The sequence below is a fragment of the Lepisma saccharinum genome, chromosome 26, assembly GCF_977018435.1.
Source record: "Lepisma saccharinum chromosome 26, izLepSacc3.1, whole genome shotgun sequence".
Lineage (NCBI taxonomy): Eukaryota > Metazoa > Arthropoda > Insecta > Zygentoma > Lepismatidae > Lepisma > Lepisma saccharinum.
The window spans coordinates 1,428,724-1,441,658 of NC_139254.1; the positions used below are offsets into that span (position 1 = coordinate 1,428,724).

The window sequence follows — 12,935 nt, forward strand, 5'->3', positions numbered from 1 at the left end:
GAGATATCGACTTCCGAGCGTTTCCGTTTCCATACTTTCGTGGGCGTCTTGGTGGTCTTGCAAGCGTGTGAAGTAACTTGTCTACACATTTTTGATAGAAGGAACATCTGCACCAGTTGAGAGAGTATTTTCAATTATGGGGAATATTTGGTCTGCAGAAAGAGGTAGACTTCCAGTATCCACTGTTAAACATCTGTTGAATGTCTAAATGAATTCAGAACTTTCATGTTGTGAATTTTATGATTATTAAAACAAAAAGCCATTTCTGAAGAAAGTCATGTCTAGTGAAAAGTTCAACTGAGTCAACTAACAGATAATGCTGCCTAGAACAGAGAGGTTTCCTAAACATCAGAAAATGTATTATTCAATTAAACATTTGAAAATTAATTGATTGATTTTAGAAAATAATGTTAATACTTTTTCTTGTACAATTTATAGTTTAATATTCCAATAAAATGTTAAGGCTTTTAAGTAATTTCAATTTATTTTTGTAAAAAAAACCCTGAAATTCAGCAGTAACGAGTTGATCGCAAATATGTCCTGGGTTGGACCCAAAAAAATATGGTAAGCCTACTTAATAATCAACTTGAAAAACCACTCCCAACGTTGTCCTTCAATAAAGGAAAATTGAAACATGGGGAGAAATTCATGCTCTCATTTGGCTTTATCATTTCCTTCAATAGCAGTTCACATTTCCATTCTTGAAAATAACGTGCTGATGATCACATCACATTCACATCCCCCTTAACAACTCTCTGATGATACATTAATCAAGTGGCCCAGCATTTGATACTCAGTGCATGCATATCCAAATCCCACTTTAAACTGTTGATCAAGTACCAATTAGTCTTTTTGTACATAAAGTGGACTTAGAACAAAAACTCACACATTTCACCATGTGTTATTTTCTTGTAGTTTACGGTTATTACAAGCATAAGAAAACAGTTTTTCTTTGTGACGTTTCAGGAGAACACACGCTCCTTTCATCAGACATTTATTTTCATTTTGACTAAAGATACAGTTATAACAATGGTTAGTAATTTTTAAACAAAAAGAATCCGTTATATAATGGACGTTGTCAATGTTACATTGTTGTAATATAGCAACTTAACTGTGAAAAAAAGCAGTCTGTTGTATTTTTATTTGAGATTTTTTAAATTATGAATCCCAAATATCATCAGGTAATTCAAATTCATCATTGTTTTCACACAGTCTCTTGATGTTTTCTGTTACATTAAATTTCAAAGATGGTGGCTTACTCCATTTGTGAAAAAGAAAACTCCATACTGGATCTACATTACCATTTTCATTATTTAATTTATTCTGCAATGAACGAAGCTTCCCAGACATTCAACTCTGTGTTTCCCGTTAATCTTTTTAAAACCCTTCTCTTTTTAATCAAATGTTTCTCTTCGATGATATGAGTTGACAAACCTGTTCTTGGGTTTAGGTTTATAATGTCCAAATCGTGTTCGTGCCATCTTATTGCCATTTTCCTTGCTGTTTGTCCCACATAATCCTTTGAACATGAACAACTTATATTATATATTCCTGTGGTTTCCGCATCTGGTAGAGAGTTTCTCATTTTGAATTCATTAAATGTACATTCCAAACTTCACCATGTGTGTTTTTTTGTGTGAGATCATAGGCGTCGCCAGAAACCTTTGCAGGGGCGGTTGAGCTAATGATAAAAGTTGAATAGTAGATAAATAATAAGTATTATTACCATGGTTATAAATTTTATTATACAATAATAAAGTTATAAACTAACAAAAATAAATTTAATTCAAAATAATAATAATTATTATTATTATTATATAAATGGGGAGACTCAATCCACCAAACGAGTCACTACCAGCACAACTATTTTCCATTATTTCTTTTGCATTTTATGCAGTTAGTATGTGAAAGCATTTTGATATTAACCTTTGCACGTCTCGTTCAAGAAGAGGCTTTAAATATTAGGGGGATTTTTTAGTGTGTTATGTGACATCTAATCTACAACAGTAATTATTAGAACTTTGAAAATTGTGAAATCAATGGTAGAATATAACCTTCTTCCTGTGTTTTTCACTCAATGTTTTCGATCCAATGCATTTTTACTTTGATTATTCTGTTTGAATACTAACTAAATTAACTTGATTTCTGTTCTTAACAATAAGAGTAACAAACTTTTGGGTTTCTTGTATCTTCAAATGAATGATGTCAATTTCCAGGGGGGTCCACCATCCCGTTCGACCTCCCCTCCTAATGCCCATGTGTGTTACATATTTACTAGTACTGACAAAGTAAAAATAAAAAAAATACATTGAAAACAATAACAAAATGACAGAATTGTGTCTTCAATTACAAGCTATTTATAGGAATATCAGTTAGCACAGAGAAACTGTAGTCATCAGTAGGGCATCTGACTGCCAAGCGGGAGACCCAGGTTCGATTCCCGGGGTGGCTGATCTAAGGCTAATATTTTTCCAACCTTGTCCCTGCACAAAGCAGCTCTGCATCTCACCCAGCCTCAAATTAATAGGGGGGTTATCAACCCAGGTGTATACGATGCAGAGTGTGAATTCAAGGCATATTATATCGGCAGGTCCATCAGATCTGTCAATGAAAGAATCCAACAGCACCTAACAGATGCAAAAAAAATACCAATCCACTACTGGTCTTGCCAAACATATCAAATACAATAGCCATAAAATTCAAAAGGTTCCAGTCAAACGCACACCATAAAGCACTTCCCGCACGAGCTAAACATCAATAGCGGGTAAGCACACCACACTTGGATTCCCCTACTACAACAGTTATCGCCCGTAAATAGCAGACGACACAGACCCAGATGCACAGTTAACAACAGCGCACCTAGCGGCAGCCAGAGAACTACAAACGAAAGATGCATGCCAAGCAACAGTACAGCAAGTTCCAACAAGGATGGTGGCAGTGGCCACTGAAATTAATCGAAAAAAAAAAAAACAGCTTTGCGGATAAAAGTGAGTACTAGTTTCTCCGTATTTAATAATATCCAGGTACAACATCTACTAGAACCAATACACATACGTGTTCCTATCTCCAAGACACGATCCAAAGGGGTTCTCTTTTACTGTAGAAACAGAAGATCGAACATAATAAATAAATCACCTATCAGGAGAATCTGTGAACTGTATAACAGATGTTCCGAAAGTGAACAAAAATTATATATATTTCACATGCCTATTCGGACATTCAAAAAATCTATTTAAAGGATGGAAGAATAAATGACAACCATGGAAATATGAACGTATTTTTTGTAAATTTATATTTCTTTCGTAGTTTATACTCAATTATGTACAACACCATAATTCGACATTAGCTTGTTGTGGTCAATGAATAAATAAATAAAATAAATAAATATTAATGTAGATTTATAAATGAATAAAAAGGGACTGTAAAATTACGCTAATATTTATTAATTAATAGTTTACCGAATGCTAGTTTTAAATATCAGCTCATTCGAATACTCAGAACAAATGAGGACTTCAGTTCCAAATTAAGTTTTATTTTATTTTACTATAGTTCATAATGGTATAAAGACAAGCCCCTAGATTATATCTTCCATCCTTGAATTTTACTGTGTTTATATCAATTTCATATTTCATGTAAATTACAATGCAATATGCAAGTATCTCTTTACATTTTGTTTTGTCTGTGGTGGTTCAGATCTGAAACATTGAGTGTACAAATATTATTTGTACGTTGTAATATTTGAAATTTTGTATTCATGTACGCAATTTTTGTATTGGATAGTTACATCTGACATTTTATGTTACTCTTTCAATCGTACTGGTATTATTATTTTAATGTTTTTGTTTTTAATAACTATACTTTCTTTTGTGTACATGTACTATAGCATCGGCATACTTTATGTTTATCAGAAAATATGTAACACTATAATTAGGCATTCGCTTGTTGTGTTCAGGTAAATAAACTTATCAGTTAGCAATTTTACAAATATCTCCATCACATCTTTTTTTACCTTAATATAGGCATCAAAATCATTCTCCTGGGGGTACTTCTCGCTTCCCATGAACACCATGTGTTCCAGAAAATGAGCCAATCCTGGGATTTCCGGAGGATCGCTGAAGCTGCCTGCCTTGATGCAAATCGCAGCAGCTGCCTAGAAGTAAGGCACAAACTCAGTTATGATATTCATTCATCACTTTCACTATTATTAGACAACAATAATCCAGGGTGGATAAAAATTATGATTTTGATTTAAGAAATCATTTTTCATGATTTTTTTATTTAAATCAATTCTTTCATTTTGTAAAAAAAAAATGCTTAAAATTGCTTGTATGGTTTTTGGCACCATACATATGTTGTTTTTATTATTATTTTATAAAAAAGGCTTTCTCTGGTAAACTGCCGTGTAAAATATTTGAACAGTTTGATTATAAAGCAAATAAAAAAATACATACAAATATACATTTTTGTTGTTTCTGATACTGTATACATGAACCTGCTATGGAAATGTTTGTTGAGTGCGTTAATGAAACTATAATAATGAGATGTTTTATAATTATAATTGTATTATACAGTGGAACCACAATTTTATGTTCCCGGATGTTACATTTTCCTGAATTATACTTTCAGTCATGACGGTCCCCTGAAAAATATAAAATCAATGTTTCACTGTATATTATAACTGCAGTCGTGTTGAGAAAATGTCTCTATTTTGTAAACCCACATTTAGAGATGTTCTCTATTTTAATAATAATCATTGCTAATACATAGAATTTAATCTACAATATTTGTTAATTTGTGGAACAGAGTACTATTCAAAAACTTCTGAGAATTGAATGTAAACAATAAGAACCAGGCTGTACCATGTGACAGCTTTTGTCCATGAGCTGATGCTGATTGTTTGTCAGGTCAGAGGGCCTAGAGGTGTGTTGATTTTCCCCCCAATTTCTTTGAACCATAATATTGCAACTATATAATTGTACATTTTGCTCTAACTTCAAGAGAAACACACCATTGGTGGTCACAATATTCCAACTTCACCATCCCCTTTCACACAGTGGTTAGCACAGCAACTCCAGGGGACCCACGTTCGAATCCCCGCCTGGGCATGGGTGCCCTTTGAGAGTGTTCCTTCATTCTTCATCAATCTTATATCATCATCATTCATCCTCGTCATTGCGATTAGTGGCAGAAAGTAACATAAAAGTCAATCAAACAGCATTTCGGATCTCCTCTTTGTTCCACATTTTCGGATCTGGCCCCTCCCTAAACACAATCCTGGGTACAGGCCTGACCCGTACTCCTGCACTCCCACACACTCACAACAGACTTCTCTGCTGACCTATTTATTACCATTTTTTCCTCCTGCTTCCCCTCCTTCCTTTGTGCCCCTTCGACATCTGCTTCCGGCATGTCAGTCTCCTCATCCCCGGAGTCAGATTCTTCATCATCATAATCTTCTGAACCTGCATAAGAAATAACAATTTACTTTCACTACGCTTCAAAGAACAAAATAAAAAATGTATTTTTGCATATTTTATTCATTTTAGGTCCGATATGAAATTTTGGGCAATACCGATAAACTATAGACATAACATTTACTGATGCTGATAACCGATATTCTACCGATGCGATATAAAATTTCAAATGGGGCTTCAAAAACCTGAATGGATCATTGACTCCTTAATAAATGTGTGTTTCCAGGTGACTGCAGTGCAAAAGAAATTGCATATTTAGACATTTACTTTTTTAAAAAGCAGGACATGGAGATTATCCATGAAAATTATAACAATATGGCAGAATTTTGCACTAAATACATATATACATTTTTACATATATACAGTCTTCAATTTAATGGACAAGCTTTTATAAAGTTTACTTTTAACCGTAAGGTTGAAAACAGTTTTGAAAACACTTGACATAGTTTTAGAAGTCAATGCCTCCCGGTGAATAACAGAAATGTAGCGTTTAGACTACGTACAACATGGGTCGAATTTAAATTGTTAAAACAATATCTCTTGGAAGTTTAAATGTAGCAGGTTTTTATGACACAGTCAATAGATTTTCGAGCTCAACTTCACGACCCACCAAACGTCCCCTCGGGACCCAGCAGTGGGACATGCCCCATAGGTTGAGAAACAATGTTCTAAGGATTTCACTGACATTATTAGCATGCCCTTTTGAAGGACTTGTGCATAATACATCCAGTAACCATTTTTTACAAAATATACTTTTGGCAACAACAGCCTTCATAGGACAGACTGCTTAGTAGTAGGAATTGCACCATAAAGGATAAACCTTCTGGCTTATAAAAGCTAGGAAAACAAGTCCTAGACATCTTAGACCCTCCGTATCCCCTGGAGAAAGTGAAATATTTTGCATGATTTATGATGATTTTATTCTTTATGAAAGTTTTCAGTTGATTTTTGCTCGTGGAAATGAGTTACTGTGAAGTTAAGTAAGTCTGTTACCTTAGCATGTTACTTTACAATGTAGAAGAACAGTCTGAAGGCTTGCGCAAGTGAATATAGCACCCAAAACAACTTTCCACAACAGCAGCTATAATTCTACGTAATTAGGATTGTTAGGTTTGGTACTGATAGTTATTTTCGAGATGTTCTCTTTCTATATTAGTGTGCATATAAACAGTCTTATTAAAAAAAAGCTGCGAAAATACTCTGAAATTGCAGGTTTTAACATGCGTGGGCCATACTTTGGGATCAAATATCTGCTATTTGTGCTTTCCTAACGCTGGAACAACTTTTACATTACGTAAAACATTGTAATATGCCGATTAAAAATAAACTGATGTAATTCTCGAGGGGGTACAGTGGATAAAGGGCCCCACAACCTATTTTTAAGAAGCAATCAGAAACTGAAACCAAAGGTGAGAAATTGTTCATGGTACCGATGTAAAGTTAACACACGCAGTATTCAAATAGTATTCTTGGAAATTCAGTTTGAGGTGACAATTACAATACTAAGTTATTGAGTATGTTTTCAAGTACACTTTATGCATGGATAGGGATGAATCGGGACTTGAACTATAGTTTAAAGTTTGATCCCAACAACTGTGTGCCTCCACCAAGTACTGATTACAAGGCGACAACTTTACCACCTTACCATTGGGAAGGCTGAACAAAGGTACTTACCACTGATTGTCTCGGTTCCATCTATTGAATCTTTTGGTTCATCTGTTATTTTGTGCAAATCAGAAATAAGCAAAGCAGTTATACCATTCGCCAATTGAATAACTCTGTGAAGATGGAAGAAAATGCACGGTAAGTAGTAGCATTACAAAAAAAATTACATTATATATTTATAAAAATACAAACTTGGATGAAGATTCTGTACAATAAGCAGTGCTCAAAGTGAGGGGGTTGTGGGTGGATGTTATAACCTTCAGTAACGGTTCCGATTGTTTTATGATTTCTCCTAGGAGAAAGACTAACCACGAAAGCATATATTGAACAAAATCTTAAGTAATCGCTAAAACTCCACAGTATGTGTTAACAGACATACATCAAAATCGAACCATGTAAAAATTGCATTCGTAGCATGATGAAATCGCAATAAAACAAAAGGAACTTGGGCCTAACCTTCTTACAAGAAAATTTACTCAAAGCATTCCCCTGGGTTAGTCTCAAAGTTTGAGCAAACATACCTCACCAGCCTAATATTTCCACTGCAAGGGTTGATAATAAACTGACATAAAGAGCTAAACATGACAGAAAACCTTGCCATGTAGAATCACCAACACCCAAAGGGTTTGCAGATGTTGACAGGTCAAAGGGACTGAGGGAAGGAGATACAGTTACGCACCAATTGTGCATTTGTTTTAATATTGCCTGAATGGGCACTGTTACTGAAGTTAATGAATTTCTCTCCATGTTGCAAGTGGAAGCATTTTTTTTATGTTGATTATTAAGCTGGGCACTATGTTTGAAAAATATGATGAATAAGAATTTTCGGAATCCCATTCATTCCTTATGGGGAGTCAACTTCAACATCAAGTTACGGCTAATCACATGGAAGTTTCGACTTTTCCGCTGGTGAAATGCATCTTCAAACTGCCCTCTTCCCGTTGGCATCTTTTTCTATTCCATTGGAAATTTGATATTCCCAATAGAACAAATCAAATAATACTCCCATAAGCCCAATGCATTTCTCCTTGCCTCCTACGGCCATCCTTTCAGTGTTGTCAAACCTGATGCACATGAAAGAGCTAAATTTCACCTTAAATGGAGTTAAAACTGACTTTCAAGGAGCTAGAGTTGCGAAGGCTGGATAAAGTGCCTCCTAGGGTAATGTAAGTTGTTAAAGTGATGGGGCGCTGCTATTACCGTTAACTAAAATTAATTTATTTTTATTTTTTACCATCTAGATCAGGCAGCATCACCCACCTCAATAATCCACCGATGGTCGTATGAAATCAAAAATAAAGGATTCCCTGATAACAATATTATGTCAGTTTGACGCGAACACGGCGCTATAAAAAAAGTAGTTGGGGATAGAAGAGGGTATGACGCGACGCAGTGAATATAACAATATCACGTCATGTTCAAAATGTATAATAATGGCAAAAGTTGGTGGGCTGGAACCAGTGATGGCATCATAGTGGGGCATAGGGGCAGAAAGAGCCAGATCTGGCTCTAAGAGAGCTAAGTTGGCAACACTGCCACGGGAGAGAGAGGTTGGGAAGAGCCCCATGAAAACTGTCCCGCATGTCCTTAAGCAAATTTGGTACCCTCGATGCTCCGTACCCCCACGATAAGGTGATGATTTTTGTGTCATTCATGAAGATTATGTTATATACAAACGATTTGTGTTGTTTTTAGCTTTAGATGTATTATAGTGGAGTAATGAGAGTTTTTTGATGGGACTATTTATGAAGTCATTTTCATCGTTGCCATCTGCATGTGATATGAAGGAACACGTTGTTACGTTATTTGTGTTCTGTAACTTGGAGCCGTGTTGGAAATATCTGAGATTGAAGGTTGGCAATCCTGGTGTTACGTCAGGCCGTGCAGTAAGCAGACGATGTTTCGGTTCATGTCACATGGTACTGGGATTTTGTTTGCAAGATGGGCGTGCGATTTTAGTGTGGTAAGTGCTATTCATTGAAAATGCATATTGGGGAGTGTATACACATTTTCAGTATTGTGATGTTCTTTGGCCGGGAGCTGGAGGTGTATATCCTTGAGTTGCACGAGGATGGTTTAGTGACCGGAAAAAAGAAATGTGTCAAATGCAGTGGACGATATCGCAGGAATGTGTGGATGAAGTTTAAAATACAGCGGCGAGCAGAGAGTGGCGAATTTCTTTCATTTTTCACATAGTCGATAATTTAGGCCTCGTAATCACGAATCTGCAGTTAAAATTTGGTGCAGACATCATGCACGGGTAGCCCCACGAACCTTGCACGATAGGGTTAGGTTAGGCAAACATAGTTAAAATTTGGGATCGTAGTAATGTCATGATATGCCAAGAATTTTAGTTTTGCTGCTGTCTGGGAATTTATTACGGGAAAAATGAGCGAAAGTAGTCCAGAAGAGGAGCTTCTTGTGCTTACGCGGGTCATACTTTGCGATCAAATATCTCCGTTATTTGTGGTTTCCTAATGCTGGAACCATTTTTATATTACGTAAAATGTTGAAATCTGTTTTTCTATTCATCAATTCCCACATGGTGGGACACTCACCACACTACTTCAACCTCCTTCCCCTTCAGAGGCCAAAAGACTAGCTCTCTTGTTCCCTTACCGTGTGGACTGTAGGGCTAGAAGGTTAGGCAATTAGGTTGAATTGGTCTCTAAATATAATACCAAGAATCTTTACTTCTTTCATCCTTTACAGCCCAGTGCGAGCGACTGAACATACATCAGTGACAAGTAAAAATAACATAAAACTGCGTTAAAAATCGGAATTGAACATACTACAAAATAAATTAACTTTCAGAATATATTCTAAGGCCTGTACTCTGTAAATACACCTTTACGTTAAACAAACAAAAAAAAACAACGAACACACCAGCTAGGATCGGTAAATTACATTGCACTTTACAAGGGATTTTCTTTCTCTTGTTACCTGTATTCTTTTCTATCGTTAGGTGACTTCCGGGGTGTTTCCAAAAATATTGTTGAGCCCCTTTGAACATGCCTGTCTGACACGTTGAGGTCCAGCTGCTCACTCTCGTTCATTGCGTCTACCTTCCGAAATTTAGGGACGAGGTTAACGTCATCTGGTAATCTTTTGGCCATGTGTTTTGACGTGCATAATGAACGACATTTCTTCAAGTCTGGTAAAAATTCATATTTCCTGTAATATGTATCGGTAATAAAATAATTCTTTGCACTCAGTATCAAATACCGGCACACTTGCTTGCCTACTATCATTCGGGGTCACGCAAAGTATCCACTACCACAGGTAACATAATGAAAATATTTCTCTTTCGGCTAAGAAGAATGATAACATATTTTACATATGTGTATTTTATATTTATAGTCTGTAAATAAATTCGAATATCCTTTAGGTAATAGAAACTTGTGTTGTCATTACATTGGCCACGTTTCTCTCATTGTGTGGTAATTTCACACGAAGCGTTGGTATTATACACGTGCATATAGCAAGTACTCAGTGATGCCAACCGTAGGGACATGTCCCTACACATAGGGACTTTTCTCTATATTTTTGCCCGCGTAGGGACGTAGGGACAGATTTTGCCAAATGAGAAATAACGTAGGGATTTTTTAACATTTTATTGTGCAAAGGTGCAAAGCTTACTCGCCGGTCAGTTGCACTTTCTTCGCGCTAAGTTTACATTTGTGTATGATTATTGCGCAATAGGGGTATGCGGGATCCCGAAAAGTCGGGACCGGGATCGAAAGAAAAAATCCCGTTGTTTTTTTAGTCGTTTTACTTGGCGTAGGGACATTTGGTCAGTTGTAGCTATGGTTGTAGGGACTAGGGGTGTGCGGGACAGAATTTTTTTGGTCGGGACGGAAAAATTTTTTAATCCCGACATTCGGGACGGGAAAAAAATCGCCATTTCCCTACTAAGTCGGGAAATTTTCGGGACGGGAAATGCTTGAAGTTTCCCGAAGCTCTGAAAATCTCGAATACTACACATTTTTTTCAACGTAATTGATTGGTTTTGCATTTCTGGAATAAAAACAAACAATTTCCGATAAGTTCCAGACACTTGCAATGCAGTGCATTTTATTGTGCAAAGGTGCAAAGCTTACTCGCCGGTCAGTTGCACTTTCTTCGCGCTAAGTTTACATTTGTGTATGATTATTGCGCAATAGGGGTATGCGGGATCCCGAAAAGTCGGGACCGGGATCGAAAGAAAAAATCCCGTTGTTTTTTTAGTCGTTTTACTTGGCGTAGGGACATTTGGTCAGTTGTAGCTATGGTTGTAGGGACTAGGGGTGTGCGGGACAGAATTTTTTTGGTCGGGACGGAAAAATTTTTTAATCCCGACATTCGGGACGGGAAAAAAATCGCCATTTCCCTACTAAGTCGGGAAATTTTCGGGACGGGAAATGCTTGAAGTTTCCCGAAGCTCTGAAAATCTCGAATACTACACATTTTTTTCAACGTAATTGATTGGTTTTGCATTTCTGGAATAAAAACAAACAATTTCCGATAAGTTCCAGACACTTGCAATGCAGAAAACGTCGAGAATTAACAACTTTATGAAATAACCATTCGGAATTTCCCGACTAGACGGGAATTTTTTTTCCCGATCCCCGTCCCGACTTTTCGGGATCCCGCACACCCCTAGTAGGGACATTTTGACTACGTCTTTAGAAACATTGCCGAAAAGTGGATGGCAACAGTGAGTACAGTAAGTTATTAGACCATCCATATGATTGATGACGATCAGCTAATCCTTGCGACGGTTGTCTATGCTGCCGTCTGGATCAGTGGCGAAGCTTGACATTTTTACGTAGTCATCGCAAGACTTGTCAAGCGTCAAGGTCAATCTTTCAACGGTGGAGGGGGAGGAATTCCTACACTGATAATGGTGATAACAGTGTTCGTACAGACGTGTGAAGTAGAGATGGCCAAATTTATTTAATTCTAACCGAAAAATGGAACAATTGTTAAACCTCTCTCTCTCCCCGAAATTCGGATTGCCTGCGAAATCCGTGTAGTAAAATTTCCGAATCGAGATTTTAAATTTTCCGGAATCCTGATGTTTTTGACCATCCCTGGTGTGAAAGTAAGATATGTTAGGGGAAAAGGTTCTGTCTAAGTAAGTATGCCTGTCACCTCCTGAACAAAATCTTGATCAGTCTTGTAAACTCAAAACAACATGAACAGTCTCGCAGGAACGTTTTAATTTGGGGAGGGGTACAAAATTCAGCCTCCCATACACACACGCATATATATATATATTACGCATATACTACTTCAAAGGTAGTACCTATAGGTATAATGTGAAGGCATCGGAAATATTCCATTTTAGAACAGCACACGAATTTCATGTTTTTTTAATTAAAAATTTGCATAAATAATTTTTATTTCTTTGTTTTTCTTAGTATGTATGGCCATTTTAAAAACACATTTTAACGAGATAACAATTCCGAAAAATATAAAGCTCTGGACCTTGTTCATGGGCTCATTTGGAATTTAACGAAACGGAATATCAGGAGTTCGAAATGTGAAAATTGCGAACAAAGATACATCTATTGATTTTTAATGCAGGGTGATATTAAAGGGGGTGAGGATGATTCCCCCTCACCTCTATCTTCAGCCATCCCAACCAGGAATAATTGTCTCTCACCAACTGGATATAGAACCATATTATTGAATATATCATACTTATAGAGTCCACATCAGTTCAGTTCATTTTAATTTTAAAGTCCCATAGCTAAGCATAAAAATATCTTTGGATGTGCCATAATTTGTCTTTTAGAAGCCATGTATTCGGTA

The 12,935-nt window shown here is 36.5% G+C and overlaps 1 protein-coding gene across 1 annotated transcript in view; it reads right to left on the bottom strand.

Annotated features, from left to right (window-relative positions):
* The window catches only part of LOC145979479 (nardilysin-like), a 101,913-nt gene extending 91,529 nt beyond the window's left edge, over nucleotides 1-10,384 (bottom strand). The window contains exons 1-4 of the mRNA XM_083112398.1: nucleotides 10,083-10,384; nucleotides 7,149-7,252; nucleotides 5,350-5,462; nucleotides 4,010-4,150 (exon numbers count right to left, since the gene is read on the bottom strand). Of these exons, the coding sequence (XP_082968524.1) occupies nucleotides 4,010-4,150; nucleotides 5,350-5,462; nucleotides 7,149-7,252; nucleotides 10,083-10,255 (531 nt within the window). The 5' untranslated portion in view covers nucleotides 10,256-10,384. The remainder of the gene's footprint in view (nucleotides 1-4,009; nucleotides 4,151-5,349; nucleotides 5,463-7,148; nucleotides 7,253-10,082) is intronic.
* Between the last annotated feature and the right edge of the window lie 2,551 nt (nucleotides 10,385-12,935).